Raw genomic sequence first — 21,880 nt, 5'->3', positions numbered from 1 at the left:
CTGTCACTTGTGACATTGAATCGTTTGTTTGCGACAAAAGTTCGGTGGACACGGCAAATGGGAATGACAACCGATTGCATACACTCTAATCAAAAACAATTGGTGGACTTTCTATGGGAAAGGGTGATATAAAAAGAAGCCTGGCCTTTTTTTTTGTTCACCTATCCTAACATCATTTCAATAGCAAATCGGGTTTGGTTTGATCATGCTCCCAGGGGGCGTCTTGAGGCTTTCTCTTAACTGAAGGCGCTATATAAACGCAAGGTGAGGTTGTCGATGCCGAATAGCATAGGAAATAAGCAATGCTTGTATTCTTGAGCTGTTGCTACAGTTCTTCCAGCAGCTGTGCAGAAGGCTGGGATTTGTCTCCCTCTCCCTCTCCCTCTCCCTCCCTCCCTCTCTCTCTCTCTCCTGGGCTGAAACACTCAGTCCTGGTTGTGATTCCTGTGAGGAACAGCAGCAGCAGGGAGTTCTGGAAGCGGCAATGGAAAACAGCTGGCGACTCTAGCAGGGCGCCTTGCGGGCACTCGGGAATTTTGGGGCAAGTCAGTCAGTCAGTGAGCCATCCCCTCTTTCTTTTCAGGAGAAAAAAAAAATCTGGCCACGTTGATTCTCGGCGAGAGAGCCACTTCCCGAGATTGTAATTAACATCTCCAAGGAAACAAAAAAAACCCCTGAGGCATCGGCATTAATAAGGTGAGAGAAATGTGGGAGAAAACTTTCGTCCACATTGTGTGTGTGTGTGTGCGGTTTGGTCTGTGGCATGCAGAGAGTGAAATTATTTCAGGATTAGTTCCCACCTCCTTCACTAACATCCTTTCGAACTGAGGACGGTAAGATCTTGTCGATTTTCTGATAGTCTTAAGAAACTAACCTTCCGGGTATAGTTTGTATTTATTCATGTAGTGTTTACAGCCACCGCTTTGTAGCGGGAGTTAACACATCGCTTTAATTGTATCGAGTTTACAGACTGACGCGAAGTTGAAACATAATCAGACAGCAGCCAGAGTTACTATAACTGGCCTGAAACATTTGATACTTTGTGACCAACCGATGATAATCGGAAACGGGGTTGTCGTAAACTGTGACCATTTGTTTCCCCTGGATGCAGTTCACTAACCCAGCCGAGCTAATACAAATTTGGAATAATCGTCCATTGTAATATTTGCTTTGGCTCCCTTCCAATCTTGAGGAAGTCATGTTCTATTGTTTCCGGGGGGGGGGGGAAGCGGACGATAATGTGAGTTAGGGATCCCGGCCAGAAATCTGGAAATGTTTGACTGACAATTTTGGGAGAACAAAACAAAGGAGGCGAGGAAAATCTTCATTTTTGAGGGGAAACGGCGAGGAAACGCAAGGGGGGAATAATAAGCAAAACTTTATAAACCTCAAAGAAAACCTCTCCCTCTTTTTTTGATAGAAGATCCTGTCCCTTAATTTCTGGCCGTTTCACTGCATTTTTTCCCCCCTACCAGAATAAAGGATTTGGGATAGCAGAGGGGCACCAATCTCCCAGAATCTAATGAAAACTTTTAGATAAACTGCTTCTTGTTCTCAATGCACAGTATTAGGCATCTGTGTTGATTTGCAGTCTCCTACTAGCGGTTTGGGGTGGTTCTGCAAACCAGGAATGGGAGGTGGGTTGTTGGCAATGCAGACTGTACACCACCCACACCTCACAAGTCCGAGCAGTTTGATGATCAAAGATCTAACAATTTAGTCTGACTACTGTTATTTCTTCTTTGCAGTTTGTCTTATTTTTAAAAAATAATGCCTGGCCGACATACAGATTTTTATTCTGGTGGGTGAGGAATAGCACATGGAGAATTTAAGTCTCTGAATCCCTGTGGAATATTTGTTTTCTTGATACAGATATCGGATCCTCTACCACTAACCTAAATCCAGGGAGCAGTTGATGGTGCCAAGTTTTGGGGGACCCCTAGTGCCAAAACAAAGCACTGGCACACTTCTCACTCATTCTTTTGATAGGGCAGTCCATTAGATCAGGCGTGGGATCACAGGATTATTTTCTGTTTCTGTTTTGGTCGCAGTGCCTTCGTAGTGTGCCATCCATATTCCACCAAAAAGTCTTAGTGGATGAAAAGGCATTGGGACCAGCTCAATTGTCATTGCAGTGTTGGTTGAGGGATGGATATTATGCAGGACACCAGGGAGAATTCCTCAACTCTTTTTGGGTATAGTGCAGTCCATCTGGATCTGGGAAGAGAGCCAGCTAACAGTAAGGTGAATGCCTTTTCAGAACTCCTTGTGAACCAGACTGGTTGGTCAAGTTCCCAATGTTGCCTTCCCCTGACTCCTACCCATCCACCCACCCAACCACATATACTGTGGATCTGATGAATCAGATGGTAGGTTATGTTTTCATGGAGGAGTGATTTAGGTCTGAACTTTCAGGACTACATCATCTAAGATCCATTTCTCTTCAAAAAGCTCATTTCTATTCCCCCCACCCCCTGAGGTGGTTAATCATTAAATTGATCCTAATGCCAAAACCTGTGCTCAGCCCATTTGCCTAATTAATGGGTAGATGGTAACACAGAACATGTTAGTATCAGCTATTTAAGATGTAAGGAAATTAATGGAATATTGATTCAATATTAATTTGTGACTGTCAAGGCTCTATATAGAACAGTATGAGCACTATTTCAAAAAAGAGATGGGGAGTTCTCCCTGGGGTCCTGGACAATATCTATCCCTCACTCAATATGACAAAAAATACTGAGCTGGTTCCAGTGCTTTTTCATTCACCAAAAATCATGTTGATATATGGACATCAGACTATAACATACACCAATGACTTTAATGAAATAAAATTCAAAGAACATGAATTGCTGATTCATTAACACTCTATACATATAATCCCATAAAGTGAAAATCAATTGAGATCAAAGGTGACAGGGGAGTGAATAAACATTTGAGAGTACATTGACTAAGAATTAGGAACAAAAGTATACCATTTGGCTTCTTAAACCTGCTTCTTCATTGAACAAAATAATGGCTGATAACCTGAGCCCCAGTAATCTTTTAACTCCCTTTGATAGCCTATAAATCTCTGTCTTTAAAAATATTAAATGACCCTTCCTCCAATACTGTCTGGGGAAGAAAATTTCATTGGCTTGTGATCCTGTGAGAGAAAATATTTCTGAAGTGGAATAGAGCAGGGGTAAAGCTGGAAAGTGGAAACAGAGTTTGAACTGATGGAGAGGATGTGAGGTCAGAACCATAGCTTGTGGGTTGGACAGGATTCCATGCTTATGAGCAGACTGGTTCATCTGAAAGGGAGGGAGTCAAAACTTGGTGCAGAGTTTTAAAGATATTGCCTTTGGTCTTTGAGGGTTATTTAGTTTACTTGAGATTGCAAAGTGCATCTGAAGAGAAAAGCTAATAAGCAATATTGTGAAATAAAATTAGAATTAGGTTTAATGTCATATGTACACAAGTTACAAAAGAACAGGAGTACAGTGAAAACTGTACAATGTCCCAACACACAGCTCCATCTTAGATACAAAGTATCTAGGTACAAAAAAACAGAGAAAATAAAGAAAAAAGGTTATACTACATTATAGATATGCATAGTGTAAGTTAGGAAAATAAGAAATAAATCTAAAACAAAGGACATTAATGCTTCTGTAGTGGCTTCCATGTGGTCTGACTGGGCTCCAGCTGTTCCCAACTAGTAGTCATCTTCATTCTGGGCCTACTGGCCTTTGACCCCACTCTGCTCTGGGCCTCAAGCCACTGGCCCTGCTCTGCTACAAGCCTCAGATCACCGTCGCCTCTCCCCTCCAAGTCACCATCCCTACTCCGATCCGCGGGCCGCTGTCCCCACTCCGCTCCGGGCCGCGGGCCGCTGTCCCCACTCCGCTCCGGGCCGCGGGCCGCTGTCCCCACTCCAGACTGCTGGCCACCATCCCTGCCATGACAATTGAGAAGTAAAAAACACAATAGCGAGGAAGGAAAGTAAAATGGAACGAATGGAGCAGGTGAGTTCTGGCTGAAGAGTCCTGTTCGCCACCACCTTGGAATTAGCAGGTCGATAGAGTGCTGATCCATCAAAATTTAACAGGTTGCTGATTATTTTTCTATTTCTAAAATCTCTGTTCTGGAAATAAATAAAAACCAAAAGAAGTGGTTTCTGAATTTGCACATAACTATGGTTGATTTTCACCTTCATTGCACTGATGGGGCTAATGGCTGCTCTTTATTGAACGCGCATGATTTTCATTTAAATGAGATGCTGTCTCATAAAGGTGCAGTGATGTGCCTAACCAATGTATGATCCAAGCATTGTGATGGAAATTGGTCACACTATCAAATAGATATGGGATCAGGTGAAAGACCAGGTTAGACCAGGGAAACCCAGTGGATGTGGTCTATCTAGACTTCCAAAAGGCCTTTGATAAAGTGCCACACGGGAGGCTGCTGAGCAAGGTGAGGGCCCATGGTGTTCGAGGTGAGCTACTGGGATGGATTGAGGATTGGCTGTCTGACAGAAGGCAGAGAGTTGGGATAAAAGGTTCTTTTTCAGAATGGCAGCCGGTGACGAGCGTTGTCCCGCAGGGTTCAGTGTTGGGGCCACAGCTGTTCGCATTATATATTAATGATCTGGATGAAGGGACTGGGGGCATTCTAGCGAAGTTTGCCGATGATACAAAGATAGGTGGACAGGCAGGTAGTACTGAGGAAGTGGGGAGGCTGCAGAAGGATCCAGACAGTTTGGGAGAGTGGTCCAGGAAATGGCTGATGGAATTCAACGTGAACAAATGCGAGGTCTTGCACTTTGGCAAAAAGAATAAAAGCACAGACTACTTTCTAAACAGTGAGAAAATTCGTAAAGCCAAAGTACAAAGGGATCTGGGAGTGCTAGTCGAGGATTCTCTAAAGGTCAACATGCAGGTTGAGTTTGTGATTAAGAAAGCGAATGCGATGTTGTCACTTATCTCAAGAGGGTTGGAATATAAAAACACCATTGTGCTACTGAGACTTTATAAAGCTCTGGTTAGGCCCCATTTGGAGTACTGTGTCCAGTTTTGGTCCCCACACCTCAGGAAGGACATACTGGCACTGGAACGTGTCCAACAGAGATTCACATGGATGATCCCTGGAATGGTTGGTCTAACATATGAGGAACGGCTGTGGACCTTGGGATTGTATTCATTGGAGTTTAGAAGATTAAGGGGAGACTTAATAGAGACGTACAAGATAATACATGGCTTGGAAAGGGTGAATGCTAGGAAATTGTTTCTGTTAGGTGAGGAGACTAGGACCCGTGGACACAGCCTTAGAATTAGAGGGGGTAAATTTAGAACAGAAATGCGAGACATTTCTTCAGCCAGAGAGTGTTGGGCCTGTGGAATTCATTGCCGCAGAGTGCAGTGGAGGCCGGGACGCTAAATGTCTTCAAGGCAGAGATTGATAAATTCTTGTTGTCTCAGGGAATTAAGGGCTACAGGGAGAATGTGGGTAAGTGGAGTTGAAGTGCCCAGCAGCCATGATTGAATGGCGGAGTGGACTCAATGGGCCGAATGGCCTTACTTCCACTCTCATGTCTTATGGTCTTAAAGCCATTCAGACTTCCAGTCTATTCAAATAGATAATGGTCTGTACCATTATTCTGGATACATTTCTCTGCTCCATGATCTCTCAAAGAAAACTCTGGCAACTTCAGCCTCAATCTCCAAATGATCTGGAATTCAGTCTTTTGGGGAAACAAGTTCCAGATTTCCATCACTGTGTGTGAATAAATGCCTTCTGATTTTTTTTTTGTCCTAAATTGTCAGGTTATAATTTTAATCTTATGCTCTTCTGTTGGGAATCTGTTATCGGATGAAATAGGCTCTATAAGACCCTAAGGCGTAGAAGCAGAAATCGGGCCATTCAGCCCATCAGGTCTGCTCTGCCATTTAATCATGGCTGATAAGATTCTCAACCCCATTCTCCTGCTTTCTCTCCGTAACCCTTGACTCTCTTGATACTCAAGAACCTATCTATCTCAGTCTTAAATATACTCAAGTCCCTGCATGTATCATAGTAAATCCCATTAAATGCCTCTGACAGTTCAACTGCAACCTTCCAAATATGGAAATATAGCCAAAAGTAGCAATTGCTGGAGAAACTCAGCAATTCTGGCGGCACTTGTGAAGATAAAGTGTCAATAATGTGACTGAATAGCTGCATTTCACAGTTGGTAAGTACTCTATGGGTGAGTATACAGTTGTGAATTGGAATTCTGCCACAGATTTCTCTCTCTACGGATTCTGCCAGACCTGTTGAATTTCTTGAGTAGTTTCTGTTCTTGTTCCAGATTTTCAATGTTCTGCATTTCTTGTTTTATAATAGGAGTACAACCCCAGTTTATGCAATCCCTCCTCATAACTTAGTGTGTTAAAACCCAGGACTGTCCTGTTGAAATATTTCCCTGGCCTCACCGCTCCCATCCAACACTTAAATTAAATTGTTCCCCTCTGTTCTGCCATGGTGTTTGGATAAAAGCTGTCTTATCAAATTGTAGCTTTTCAAGGGAGAATTCCAACTCCCAACTGCATCGTCATCATTGATGTTTCACTTCTTTACAATAATCTCCTGCACTGTGACCAGAGTGAACGGACAATGACCTACTGAGTTTCGCCAGCAGTTTCTGTTTTGTTTCAGATCTCCAGCATCTGCAGTTCTTCGTTTTATTATATTAATCTCCGCCATTTTGTCAATGTAACTTATCTATATGAAAGAAGATTAGTTTTGGATATTGACCAAACAACGAACACTTTAGCAGAAGGTATTATATAGATCAGTGTTGCTCATGAGCTTGTTTTGATAACATTTTTTTCTATTGTATTTCCTCTGTACAGGGCAGTAGCCAAACATGAGTGTACTACCACCTGTCAGAAGAGATCGAATCATACCGGATCTCCCTTCGGTAAAGTAGACTTCTCGTTCTTGTTTGAACCATCACTTACATGGTTCTAGCACGGCATAAAACTGTATATAACAGAACACAATATAACACAAATTTCAGTATAAAATCTCACCTTGGTAAACATGCAGGGATATAGGAATTGATAATATAAGGATCATAGCCAGTTTTCAAATAATCCAATTGTAAAATGAGACAGCTGAAATGTAAGTTTTTATATGACAGCATGTGTCAGATTCATACAGCATTAGCAGATATTGTTTGTCAGTCTCCTAGTTCAAGCAGTGAAGGTGAGAGCTTAATGATGTAAAATAACATTGTAATAGTGCTGATAGTTATCTGAGGTTTGACAGTAAAGACTGGAAATTATAAGTCTTGGACTATCTGTGAGTGATGATGCCGCAGTAGCTATATTGAAGGAGATGATAGTATAGTGGTAAAGTTAGTGGGTTAGTCTTCTGGAGCCATAGTGGAAAGATCTGTTCAAATCCCACTATAGCAGAAATTGTAATTCAATCAAATCTGGACTAAAAAGCTAGCCTAATGGTTCCACGAAAATATCACCATCAATTGTTTAAAAACTCATTCAATGTCGTGAAGCCCTTTGGGGAAGTGTAGGGTTTGGAATCAGGGCCAGGTGGATCTCATTGACTGAGATCCTTGATTGGAGTTGTTAACCTGGTGCAATGGCTGACAGATATAGTTATTCAGAAGGTCTCCCCAGTTCAGGGACTGGCTTTGAGCTGGCTGGTCAGAGCCCATATATGGTGCACATGTTAACAAAGAGTGATTTGGTGACAGGATACTGGCCTCTGTGCAGTTATTTCAGGAATGAAATCTGCTATCATTACTTGATCCAGCCTCCATGTGTCTCCAGATGTACAACAATGTAATTGATTTTTAACTGCCCTCTGGATAATTAGGATTAGGCATTAAATGCCAGCAACATCCACATCCCATGAATGCATTTTTTTAAACAAAGCTGAATTTTGCTCATATTGTCAACCATAGGGCTTAACAATAATTTGGACACAAACTCCGCATCTGATTTAGCCAAATGTTTCATATTTCAATATGCCCAATGGTGATATGGTTTACAGACTGTTTGTTTTTTTTTCTACATAAAATGGGGCTTCAGGGTAGTGGTACGTGCCGCAGTATCGCTCTAAGAATTTCCAATCATTAGCAAATCATTAGTGCTTGTGGATTGTAAAAAGATACTTTTTTCAAGAATTAAGTAGATTTGATCATCTTGCAGCTGCCAGTGCACCATATAATAATGGAGTTCCTGTAAGTACGACACACATTGCAGAGTTCCATGCTTATCCAAATCCCAGCATTCAGAATAATGCTTTGTCTTTTTTTTTGTTTGTTCCGATTTTCAGATAATTTGCTTTATACATTTATAGGGAACTCATTGGCACATCTGTAAATGGCTTTCCTGGGGAAACCAAAGTGGCTTCCTGTTTAAATTAATTAAATGCAGCAAACAATCACTAAACATAATATTGATACAGGTTTGACTGAAATATCTGAATTATACATGTTATTCCAGAGAAGAAAAACACAGGGTATTCAACAATAGCAAAGCAATTGGCTCTCAATATTTGAAATAAATCCCCCTATTGTACAGTTAAAGCAGCCTTTATAACTATTTTAACAAAGCAAACTAATTCAAAATACCCTGGTCATGGTTTTCTGATCATAACACCAATAGGAATCCATTACAAATAAAAATGGTCATGATAGAAAATTTTGGCCCTAATTTTGATCACATTGTAATAATCACCATCTTCTCATCTTCACCATCTGGAGGAAACATAATGAAGTATACTTGAAACACAGTGCTACAAAGTGAATATGTGCTGAATGTCAGGACATGATTGATCCTGGCTTTGATGATTCTTTTGGGTGATAGCTTGCAGCGATATTTGCTATCCACGCTGATGTAAGTATCTGGCTGAAGGACTAGTGGGTTGTAAAACTGGTCTGGCATGAGGCTGTACTTTCAGGTGAGGAAGGGAGGAAATAGAAGAGAAATTGAAAAATAAATAAAGGCAGTAGACCTGCATGAACCAGGTCAAGCTATGACTAAGTACATACAGTTTGTGTTTGCTGAGCTTCATTATGTGTCTCTACTAGTGTAATTTTAAGTTGTTACAGGTATGGTTTTACAATCATGAGGTTTATGTGATAGTCTTGAAATTATGCTATCAATAAGAAAGACATTTGTCTGTATTTCCCTTTCCTGTGGTTTAAAATAATTGTTTGCTCCTCTACCTCAGCAATTTGACCAAGCATTCTTACAATCGGGGTCCCTCACTTTAATTTCAAGTTCCTTCTTATTCACACAGACAGATAGCAATGTGAAATACGAACAAAAAACATAAAATGCTGCACGTCTCAGTACTATGGGTGATACAATTTTTATTCCACCTAAATTGGGGCCCTACATGTTTGTGCATGTATTGGTTGGAAATGATCTCCAACAGTATTTACATCAGTCTCAGTTTTAGAAAATTGCTCTTCAAAAATTACCTGAAGCTCTTATTCTTCAAAAAGATTTGAAACATCAAAAAACCCTTTACCACTCCTTTGGTCCCAGTCTAGACTTGTCTTTCAACAATGTTTTTTCTCACTTACTACTTTCACTCTATTTGCAGGCAAAACTTTAATTGTCAAGTTACAGCCAAGATTATTTCTTACTGTGTGGTCTTGCTTATGCATTTCCTAAAGTCTGCAGGCCAGAATCAGCAAAGTCTGAATGTTTAAGTATTCAACTAATGCGCACATAATACAATATGAATATATCAGTCTAAAACTCCATGTTGGTGTCCTGTTCAGAGCTTAACACAAACTACTGAAGTTTTTTGGGAGAAATCATGCCCACCTTAAATAATATTGAATTGCATGTCAAAGATTGTACATTTCCCCACTACAAAGCTGGCCGATTTGCAGAGCGCTGGATTGCTGAGCAGAATTCAAATGAATTAAAACAATATATTTAACCTCAGGAGAGTGGAATCCAGTAGTTATTCTTGACAAAACATTTTGTTTTTCTGTATTTTTTGATTCTGGACTGAAATGGAAGAGGGACTATTTCAAAACTCAAAGATTGTGGAAGAGACTTTGGCATTTAAAAAAACACTAGGATAATGAAGAAGGCGTGTGGTATGCTTTCTTTTATTGGTCAGAGTATAGAGTATAGGGGTTGAGGTCGTGTTGCGGCAGTACAGGACATTGGCGAGGCCACTTTTGGAATATTGCGTGCAATTCTGGTCTCCTTTCTATTGTGAAACTTGAAAGCGTTCAGAAAATATTTACAAAGATGTTGCTAGGGTTGGAGAATTTGAGCTACAGGGAAAGGTTGAATATGCTGGGGCTGTTTTCCCTGGAGTGTCAGAGGCTGAGGGGTGACCTTATAGAAGTTCATGAGGGGCATGGATAGGACAAATAGGTAAAGTCTTTTCTATGGGGTGAGGGAGTCCAGAACTAGAGGGCATAGGTTTAGAGTGAGAGGGGAAAGATATAAAAGAGACCTAATGGGCAACTTTTTCATATAGAAAACACACATGTGTATGGAATGAGCTGCCATAGGAAGTGGTGGAGGCTGGTACAACTGCAACATTTAAAAGGCATTTGGATGGGTATATGAATAGGGAGAGGTTGGAGAGATATAGGCTAGGTGCTGGCAAGTCAGACTACATTTGGTTGGGATATCTGGTCGGCATGGACAAGTTGGACTGAAGGGTCTGTTTCTGTGCTGTACATCTCTATGACTCTATAATTGACCAAAACTCATGTTAAATGGGATTTACACTGCTGTTTTGCTCAACCATTGGAAGAAGCTGATTGCCGATGAGTGGGCACCAGGGGGTATGTACAAAGTGAGATTCTGCTGGCAACAAGTAACTAATTGGTTTTGGGAAGTTGTGACCAACTGTTGATGACAACGACCATCTATCTACTATTGGATTGGCTCCAAAGTAGCAGATAAGCCGGCATATGAAAGACATGGGCAGATTCTTTCAAACCTCTTCTGAAGTACTGTGTCCAGTTCTGGTCTCCCTGTTATAGGAAGGATATTATTAAGCTGGAGAGGGTTCAGGAGAGATTTGCCAGGATGTTGTTGGGATTGGAGGGTTTGAGTTATATGGAGAGGATAGATAGGCTGGGGTTTTTTTTTGCTGGAACATAAGAGGTTGAAGTGACCTTTTATAGAGTTTTATAAAATCATGAGGGGTATAGATAAGGTGACTGGCAGGTGTCTTTTCCAAGAGTGGGGGAATTCAAGATGAGGGGGTACAATCCCAAGGTGAGGAGAAAGATTTAAAATAGACATGATGGACACTTTTGTTTTGCAGAGTGGTTCGTGTGTGGAAAGAACTTCCAGAGGAAGTGGTGGATGTGGGTGCAATTACTACATTTAGATAAGTACATAAATAAGAAGTGTTTGGAGGGATATGGACCAAGCACAAGCAGGTGGGACTAGATTAGTTTGGGATTATGGTCTGCATGGACTGATTGGACTGAAGGGTCTATTCCTGTGCTGTATGACTCTTTGACTCTATGGTATCTTTCTCCATCAGTAGTAAAAAAAATGCCTAAATCCAGTTTATTTTCCCTCACCAGTTACTGTATGCTAGTCCTTTTAATCAAGAGGGTGAGTAAGTGGAGTTGGGGCCACAAAAAGATCAGCCATGATCTTATTGATGGCAGAACAGGCTTAAAGGGCCAGATGGCCTACCCCTGCTCCTGGTTCTTTTGTTCTTATGAAATAGCTAAGACACTTTGCAATTTGTGAACCAACCACTCTGTGCTTCTGCAAGAAAGCGAACAGTATCTGGAGATAAGACATTGAAGAATACCAGGCTCTGGCAAGCAAAAAACAAATCAGTTCAATGTGTGGACATAGACCATTGAACCACCTTCCCAGTATCTCCCTTCACCCATAATGCTGATGTATATTTTTCTGCCTCTCTCTATATGTATGTGTGTAGAGGGAGTTTTATAAAGGATTAGAGTTTTAGCTAACAGGACAATATATCAATATGTAATAGTGTCTACCTGTAGCTAGAATCAGTTTATTTCTAATATGTATTCATTCTTGGTCCATGCTTTCTGTTAGCCTGGGTCTAAAAAGACAGGTAATTTTTGTCTATTTTGATGAAATCTTCAACTTTTGTGATGACTCCCAGAATAACAGGGCTTGATTTCCAGAGTACTTCTCCAGTGAGGGGTAACACCATGAAAAATAGAGGTTTTCAGAAAAAAAAACATTTGATTTTACACCAAAACCATGGAGGTTACCATTTTAAGCAATGAGGTAAAGGATTCCTTTAATGGGCTAAGGACACTGTCCTCACTTATCATGGGAGATCATTTCAGGCAGAGTCAGTTGTATTTGCCGAATGGAATCAGGCCAGAGAGAAGTTCGTGAACTTAAAGAAAGCTGCAGTATAATTTCATGTCAGGAGCTTATCCCTGGCTGAATGTCCCTCAGAGATCCTATGTACAAGTAAATCTTAAGCCCTTCATACAAGCTCACCCTATGTAGGGCTGCAGTTAACCGAACATATAGATGGCCAGACTGTAACAATTTAGATGGCAATTTATTTGACTTAAGTTTTAATCATGTTATCCTTATAAGACAACTTCACAAGATTTTTTAGTGGAATGGGCAGATATATGTGCTGTCTAAACTGGCAAAATATGAAGATCACTTCACTGCATTGGACCTAAGACAGAATGCGATAACATACAGGAAATGAGAGCACAGTGAAGAATGATGTGGAGGGAAGAGTGAATTTGAGGTTTCAAAGATCTTGTTCTTTGGAGAGATAGCCATAATTGCTATTGTGTGGGGCAGCTTTGAAGGAGAAGACTGAATGGCCGAGTCCTGCTCATGTTGGTTATGTTTTTATTTGAGGATATATGGATAATGTGGAGAGATGGAAGTAAATTAGGAGATTGGGCCATGACTGTATTGAATGTGGAGTAGACTTCAAAGGTCAAATGACCTTCTCCTGCTCCTATTTCTTATGTTCTTAAGGGATATAGAACCAGAGACCTACTGCAAGGCTAATATTAATCTAGTCTTGTTATGGTTTGACCCGTACTCACTCACTGACCAAAACAAAAGATCAGCTTCAAAATGTTGCCCACTGTATTTTGCAGTGAAGCGGATGTTTGAGGATTTTTTTTTTCAGAAAACATTTCAATGTGTTCTTCCTTTATTTTTGTTGAGCTTGAAGAGCAGTAGAAAGTACCACTTCAGCAATCCTTATCACTCACAACATGACCTCCATTCTCCGTGTTGGTTTAAAATTTCTGCCCTGATCAAATTGACATAACATTTGAGGCAGAGATTCACAGATGTTAATGTTAACCTGAGTGCTGCCTGAAAACAGATCATTGGGCTGACAATTTGTGAAGAAATCATGCAGTCAACACGTGTGCAATCACATAGTTGTAATATGTTTGGGGCAAGACAATATACATAATGAGCCAGCACTGTGTGAAGGTACCATAGTAAGACATATTGACACTATTCGCACATTATACTGAGTAGGGAAATAAATTGAATGTGTTGTACTTAAACTTCCAGCACAGTGTTTACCTTTATTTATGTATGATCGCAATGCAGCAAAGAATTACATTTCCTCAACCATCAACAAATTTAGCGGTCAGTCTTATAATTTGGGGCTTGGAACCATTTGTGCACACTTGGACAGGACAATTCGTAAAAGAAGCAACTAATCACTTAACAAGATGTAGCCTACACTTTAACCTAATGTACCAGCTGATGTAGTGTTTCAGGAGCTATCTTATTTACTGTATGTTGTACTTTTCATGAACACTGGGCAACTCAAAGTAGATTATGGCTGCTGAGGTGTGTTTGAAGTATGTTGACTGTTGCAATGTAGGATCCGTAGCAGCCAATTTGCACAGAGCAAACTCCCATAAGCAGCAATGACCATATAATCACTTTTTTGTTATATGATTGAGGCAAATATTGGCCAAGACAAAGGAGTTCAACCACCTGCTCTCCTTTCAAAATAGCTTCATAGACTCTCTACCCGAGCAGCCAGATGTTTAATATCTCATCTAAAAGACAGCATCTCTAACTGTGCAGTTCTCCCTCAGTATTGCACTGCGGTGTCACGTATCAACCATTATTATTTCACTCAAGACCTGAATTGGGACTTGAAATTAGAACCTTGTGACTCAGTGGTATGAGTGACTGGGTCAGCAGGAGCAAAAAGACCGACTACAAAATGGGAAAGCGAGGGAACTTCTGAACTGTTTCCCAATTTTGCCCTTTCTTTCTTGAAGAGGCTAATGCAGATTAACATTTAGTGCGTGCCCATGCTACCTTTCTGTGCAGGAGACTGTGGATTTTGTGTATTGGGCTGCCAGCTGTTTGTTCAACTGGATAAACCATCATGACCACAAACTTCTGCTGTCCTCACATAAGATCCAATGACCTATGCAGCCCGGCACAGGAAACTAGACAGAGATTGACAGCAGCAACTCCACTGCTTGATCGTAGAATCCCTACAGTGTGGAAGTAGGCCACCTCTCCGAAGAGCATCCCACCCAGGCTCACTCCCCTACCCTATGTCTGTAACCCTGCATTTCCCAGGGCTAATCCACCTAGCCAGCACATCCCTGGACACTGTGCGGAATTCAGCATGGCTAATCCACTTAACTGCACATCTTTGGACTGTGGGAGGAAACTGGATCCCCTGGAGCTAACCCTCGCAGACATGGTGAAAATGTGCTAACCACTGAGCCATCCCACTGCTTGGCTTGTGTTCCCTTTTTAGCCAAATGGCATTGAACTGTTGCTCCCTCTAGTCAGACTAATTCAGCACATACTTATCATTGAATTTAATTAAAATCTATCTTCAAATTTTAATTCAGTATATTATTGCAACGTGAGTTGACACCCATTTTTTTTTTCCAGTGTTTCACAAAAGAAGCTGCTCTCCATACCAAGGCCACATTTAATCCCAGAGTGAGACGTGCCTGTCAGGATGACCGGACGGGAACAGTTGGGTAAGCCTTTTCTGAGATGTCTATTGAGACTACTAAGTTTACTTCATTAAAGGAGGTAAATTTTGTAATATTTTTGTGATGCACAACAACGTTAAGTGAAAACCTACGTCAATTATAATTAGAGACTGTGTAAGAGAGTGCCAATCTAAAGTTTACCAGTTCTGAAGAGTTACAATGCCCATTCCTGTATGAAAATCTTTTCAAACGTTTCACAGAATTTACTAAGTTTACCATAACAAGTACAAAAGAAAATAATACTTAATAAAAGGAGTTGGTTTTCACTCTGTCCGCTTCAGGATGCCAGAGCACAGCACTTATTGACTGGACACACGTTTCTTGTTCCGGTCAGTTGAAGTTCTGCTTCACTCTTCAGTCTTCCTCCTTGTTCTTCGAGTTACTAAAACCCAGACTTTATTATGGGCACCTGCTCCAAGACATCCTGAGCTCTAATTGACCTATCCACGTCTGACAGTTTGTGGTCAATCATGGTTTGGCTAGTGTCTGTCTAATTCCTGAGTGGTTTCTTTAACAGTAAAATATTAGTAATATCCTACTTATTCTTCATTCATTATTTGATATGCCAAGAATTTGTAGGATTATTTTATGATACCTTGTCCCTCTCAGCTTACTACCTCCATTTTCCTTTGGTAAGGATCTGATGAAATAATTTAGATACTGCTTAGTAACTAACATTCCAAATGTCCAAACTGATATATCTAAAAGGATCAAGAGAACCTAACTTATATACACATAGGCCTGTTATATATTTTAAGCCATATCAATGTATGCCTATGTCCTTGAGCCAAAGCCTTTTACCTGGAAGTGGTTCTTACATGTGTTAGCCCAAGTTTACATCAGCACGAGTCATAAAACCATAAGTTGAAAGGTGTGGCACTGGAAAAGCATAGCAGGTCAGGCAGCATCCGAGGAACAGGAGAGTCGACGTTTCAGGTAAACGCCCTTCATCATTCCTGCTGAAGGGCCTATGCCCACAATGTTGACTCTCTTGCTCCTTGGATACTGCCTGACCTGCTGTACTTTTCCAGCGCCACACTTTTCGACTCTGATATCTAGCATCTGCAGTCCTCACTTTCTCCATTAAACCATAAACCAATGATGTTACTTATGACCTAAGCCAAACTGCTGTCTCCCTTATCAAAAATGTTTACAACTAACCACATTCAAACAAAATATAACTTACTTCTTCATTTGCTTAATCAAATCAAAAGTATTAATTATTCAAAAATATTACAATCCGACACAGTTTGTGAGCATTAGAATGGAACCTAATTACCACTCTGAGGTGAAACTAAATCTGTTTGACATCAAAACTTGAGCTGGTAATCATTTGGACAATTACAGAACATCAGTGGTATTTCCTGTCTTTTCAAAGGTCCAGAGCATTCCGTAGTCTTAAGTGCTGTTCTGCTGTCAAAGTGATTCTGTCTTTCACTGATTGATTGGATTATCCCAATTATGCTAAATAGTCACTTTATTCAGAGTTTCACTATCTTTTTAAGTGTAATCAAAATTTTAAAAAGCAAAAGATATTTAGCCTGGATTTTCTAAACCTGAAGATCTAGACTTCTGACACAGCAATCTTGGTTCATGGACAATTTTGGCCCACTTTCAAAGCTGCCCTCATTTCTTTAGAAAGTTTTACACTCGTGACACAAATATTTGACTTTGATACTTGAAGCTTGAATTTCTGGAAGTTCTTCATCACTTACATGAAGAGATTTCTCACAGACCCTTCCACAGGAGTCCACTGACCTTAAAAAGGAGTGATGCACTTGCAGCAGCCTTGACAAGGTTGGTTAGAACAGGGCTTTCGCTGTTCAAGGACAGTAAGACCTGTCTTTGAGGGGTGTGTTACGAAGTCAAAAGCACGATGTTCACTTTAAAATAGAAAGAGTTTTTTGAATTTTAAAATAAACTTAAAGTGCAGGCTCAGCTGCCCAAATGGAAAGGCTGGGAGATGAATTGTTCCAAAAAAATAGATACATGTAGCAATTGGCTGTTAAATGGATACCTGAGTTTTGGTTGTTGTTTTGAGAACAATTCAAATTTAACCAATTTGTTTAAATTATTAGATTAGATTCTCTACGGTATTGAAACAGGCCCTTCGGCCCAACAAGTCTACACCGACCCTCCGAAGAGTAACCCAATCAGATCCATTTCCCTACCCTATATTTACCACTGACTAATGCACCTGACACAATATGCAATTTAGCATGGCCAATTCACCTAACCTGCACATGTTTGGATTGTGGGAGGAAACCAGAGCACCCGGAGGAAACCCATGCAGACACAGGGAGGATGTGCAAACTTCACACAGACAGTCACCTGAGGTGGAACTCGAACCCTGGTCCCTGGTGCTGTGAGGCAGCAATGCTAACCACTGGGCCACCGTGCCGTCCCCGGGAAATTATGCCCAGAATACCAGAAGCCAACAAAATTTGAATGTTATTGGTTTCCAGTCGTCAAAACAATCAATTTATAAGAATTTAATGAAGCATTGGTATACAAACCCGATATTATGAAAATTAGAGGGAAAGCAACTGTCATCAATCAGAGCAGAAGAGCAACTGCCCATCTAATATCTTACTGTCGAAGAAATTAGAAAACACTCTCTATCAAAAGTACCTTTCACGTGAAACATCTTTTTTTACCATGAACCAGGAAGATCAGCAGCTGGAAAAGTGAAAACACTGAAGACAGAAACTATGTGGTCTTGAGATTAAGTTAATGTGATGTTCAATAAGTTTGGAGTAGCATATTATTTTAGAGTTGGGGTCAAATGGGGGAGCTTGGATTTTTGAATAGTTTCTGCTTAATGTTCACTGATGGAGAAAATTGTTGTTTTTCTTTAAGGAGTGCAATTTAGGAGTTCTCTGTCACTCACTCACATTTTGACAGATTATGAGGCGAGACAAGCTTTTCTGGGAGTTTGGTTTTAATTAACAGAGGGGTTCGACCTCCACGTTGAAACAGATGTTAGCCAATGTGATTGGTAGGCAGCTTAATCCCAGCAGTGCTAGAATGTAGTAGAGGCTCTTGCTAGGACAATAAGCGGGTCCCATGGAGAAGATCATGGTTTCAGGATATAGAGGTGAATAGGAGTTTTTGATCAGGGAGGAATTGGGGAAGTGAAGGAGAGAAGGTGCTGGGATGTTCAAAATACCAGTTCATGACTTACTGGCCTCTCACCATCGCATCTAATTTATTTAAGTCTTGCTTAGAAATACTCTAAGCACTGTAAAGCTGGTAAAACACAAGGAACACATAATATAAGGCCTGTCCACACATTCCCTGCTTCTCAGATGTCACAGTGTGTTGCCAGGACCTCCAACATTGCTGCATTCCTCTTCAGTTTGGGGGTAAGGCTGGTGTGGGGGAGGGAGAGTGGTGCCACATTATAATGGGGAAAGGGGTATACCCCTTTCTTTAGGCCTCTTGCCCTGAGTCAGGATATCATTCCGAGCTGTGCAAAACGATCTAATTTCATTTACAATGATCCTTCAGCAGTTGGAGCGACAGCTATCAGCATCAACATTATCAGGTAAATGCTGGGTAGACTTTTTTAAAAGTTTAATTTGCTGCCAGGTGCTCACGTGAGAAGATCAAAAGATAAAAAGCTGCATATCCAAATGGCTGCAGAGTCAGCCACAGGTTCCGAATAGTATATTTTGAACAGCTTCAAACATGCAGTCTAGACTTGCCAAATAGGTATTGTTTTAGCCTCCTCAGTCTCCCACCATTTTTTTAATCCATTGGCAAGGGTTTTGAATTTGGGCCAAAAATCAATAGCTTTTGGCAATGAGTAATGGCTAAATTGGGTTGGAGGTGGTTTGAAGACAGTGACAATACATGAGTTGTTCTCTCAGTAACGGGCAGAGACTATAAATAACTTTATTCACTGGGCCTTGTGAACTTGTGAGCAAATGACAGTGTTAAAGTTTTCTTTTCTGAAAGAGGAAGTTTTCTTTCTGTATCTTCAGAAGCACTTTCTTACAAAAATCTTGGCTGTTTTCCACACCTTCTGGCTGATGCATTTGCCAGTGCATGATGCATGATAAGCAGCAGCAAAGTTGGATAAAAAGAGTTCTGAGTGTTGACTGAAATTGCACTGTTCTCGCTAGATAACTGGGTTATAATTTGATTTCCTTCAGCAGTAGCTTTTACCTTGTAACCTTAAATGATCACATGTCTATTGCAGTGAGCTAACTAAAGAGGAATGCGGCAACGTTGGAGGTCCTGGCAACAGCCTGTGACATTTGAGAAGCAGGGAATGTGTGGACAGGCCTTTTATTATGTGTTCCTTGCGTTTTACCAGTTCTACAATGCTTAGATGTCTGTCCCAGCAAGACTTAAATAAATTAGAAGTGATGGTGAGAGACGAGGAACTCTTCAGGGCATCTCAACATTGGTGACAGTAACTGCCAGTAAACAGTATTTTGAGGCTGAGATTTCTGAACTCTTTCAGAAGCTGGCAAAAGTGTGGTGGGAGGGATAGAAATGAGACCAAGAACTGGGTAATTCAGAATCCACTATGTGCTGGAAGTTTCGACCAAGCTGTTGCAAGACCACACATAAGGGGCATGGACTCCTCACAATCTCGGTGAGGGTTTTAGTTGGCAGTTCTTCGGAGGGTGGGACAGCCATTGGGAAGTGGTTACACTGCCTGATTTCTGAGCCAAACTTTACAGAAGAACACAGCCGGTATTCAGTTTGTCTGCTTTTGGTTATGTAACTCTTAAGTATGAAAAACTGCAGCGAACTAATTCATGGCAAAAGATAATGTGGATCCATGAATCTGTAATCAGTGCCAGGGTTCCTCCTCCTGTAAATAATGGGGGGTGGGTGGGAGCAGGAGGGGAGTGGAATACACCTGTGTATTTGTCCCTTAAATAGGTTTCAAATCTATATGTAGAAAAAAAAGCTTATTGTGCCTTTCCTAAGACAGGAATGATATTTAAAGATAAACTCAATTCAAGGTAAACAGTAAATACAAAAAAAAGTAAAAATGCTGTCTGCTTAAAATATGTGATGAGAAGAACCTTTTGCACTGAGAATCCTTGCTAGATTCTTGCTATTTCAGCGGTTTTTTTTCCCCCAGAGGGACAGGAGGCCATTGACACATCTCTTCCCAATACCTACCAGTCCCTCTCTGTGAAGTGTTCTGGAATCCTTTGCTCCCTTAAAACCACCGCAGGAGCAAGCCCGGTAACAAACTTGTAGCATCTTGTCAGAGACCATTGTTTTGTTAGAATAAACCAACACAAGCAGCTGTTTCATAATTGATTAGTTGTGTTTCTAAAGGAGAGTGGAGAGGCCTTGATGAAACGGCACCGGAAGGCCAATTGCCCTGCTTGCATGTTTACATGTGCCTGCACACCAGTGATGGGGGATGGGTGCTAACATTCTAACGATCATTTAGGAATCTATACACTGAGGTGTCGAGCTTGGTTAAACTGAGAATAGTTGAGTAGCAGTGTGCCATTTGTTTATGGCGAGCATCATTCGCATGGTGAGAACAGTTCAGGGGACCAGCCCCCCTGTAAACATTCGCTAACATAGCTCACCTCTGTTTTGGACCCTTATACCCCACTGCTGCTCCTACTATGTTGTTGATGGCTGGAGGATTAGCCATTACTTACTGCTGGAAGGAAGTTTCACCAACATAACAATTCTCTCACAAAACTATATACCAGCTAGAATTACTTTCATTTGCGAGTAGGATTGGTGCCAAGTGGGAAAAAGTAGAAGGAAAGATGGCAGTGAAGAGAAGAGGGAAGCAGAGACAGAGAAAGGCAATGCGATGAACAAATGGGAGAGAAAGAGGACAGTGACGGAGATAGGCAAGGAAGAGAGTGGGCAGTAAAGGAGAGAGGGAAGGAAGAGAGAAGATAATGAAGGACTGAGCATGGGAGAATGAAGTGGGCAAGAGGAAAAGGAAGAAAGGGGGCAGTGAAAGGGTAAATGAAAGGGAGAGAGAGGATTAAGAGAATGGGAAAAGAAGAGAGGATAATGAGACAGAAAGTAAAAGAGATAATGAAGGACACAAGGTGACAGAGAAATGGACAAGTGAAAATTGCTGGCAGCAAAAAGAGGGAGGGGAGAAATGGCAGATAAGGAGAGTATGAAGTGAAGGGATTACCTCCCTTCAAGAGTTGATTCCAAGGGTATGATAACAGCAATGCTTCATAAACATCTGTGACCTTTCCCACTACTGTATATCCTTTCATGTTAGTTTGTCTGGCTATGTGGGTTGCAAAACACAACAGTGTTTGAATTTCAGTGAATCTATATGTTAATCATATCAGAAAGTTTAGGGGTTCAATTTTCTGTTTAATGTGCCTGAGAAATCCTTAGTTGTCCACGGAACTATAAACATACAGGAAGTAACTGCAAATTACATTGAAACATACAAGATTCTGAGGAAACTTGACAAAGGTAAATGTTGAGAGGGTATTTCTGCTAATAGGGGAATCTCAAATCAGGGAACACTCATTTAGAATAGATTCAAAGGAATTTCTTCTTGCAGAAATGTCTGGAATTCTCTACCCCAGAGAGTAGTGAAGTTGTGAATCAAGTTCAAGTCTAGACCACAAGATATGGCTGCACCAGGACAAACTCGAACCTGCCAATCAGACGACCCTCAATTATCAGCAAAGTGATGGAAGGTGTCATCGGCAGTGGTATCAAGCAGCACTTACTCATGATTACCCTGCTCATTGACTCTCAGGTTGGGTTCTGCCAGGGTCACGCAGCTCCTCACCTCATTACAGTCTTGGTCCAAATGCGGACTTCAGAGCCAAACTGCAGAGGTGAGATGAAAGTGACTGCTCTTGACATCAAGGTAGCATTTGACCAAGTGTGCCA

The 21,880-nt window shown here is 41.0% G+C and overlaps 1 protein-coding gene across 3 annotated transcripts in view; it reads left to right on the top strand.

Annotated features, from left to right (window-relative positions):
* Positions 1-377: 377 nt before the first annotated feature.
* LOC140491468 (ras-related protein Rab-34-like) overlaps positions 378-21,880 on the top strand; it is a 60,244-nt gene continuing 38,741 nt past the window's right edge. For 2 of the 3 annotated variants that reach the window (XM_072589662.1, XM_072589661.1), the window contains exons 1-3: positions 378-696; positions 6,870-6,937; positions 14,904-14,995. In XM_072589662.1, coding sequence (XP_072445763.1) covers positions 6,884-6,937; positions 14,904-14,995 — 146 coding nt within the window. In that variant the 5' untranslated portion in view covers positions 378-696; positions 6,870-6,883. The other variant, XM_072589663.1, reaches the window with a different exon arrangement.

Source organism: Chiloscyllium punctatum, chromosome 19 (genome assembly GCF_047496795.1).
Source record: "Chiloscyllium punctatum isolate Juve2018m chromosome 19, sChiPun1.3, whole genome shotgun sequence".
Lineage (NCBI taxonomy): Eukaryota > Metazoa > Chordata > Chondrichthyes > Orectolobiformes > Hemiscylliidae > Chiloscyllium > Chiloscyllium punctatum.
This window is presented reverse-complemented; position numbering and strand designations above follow the sequence as displayed.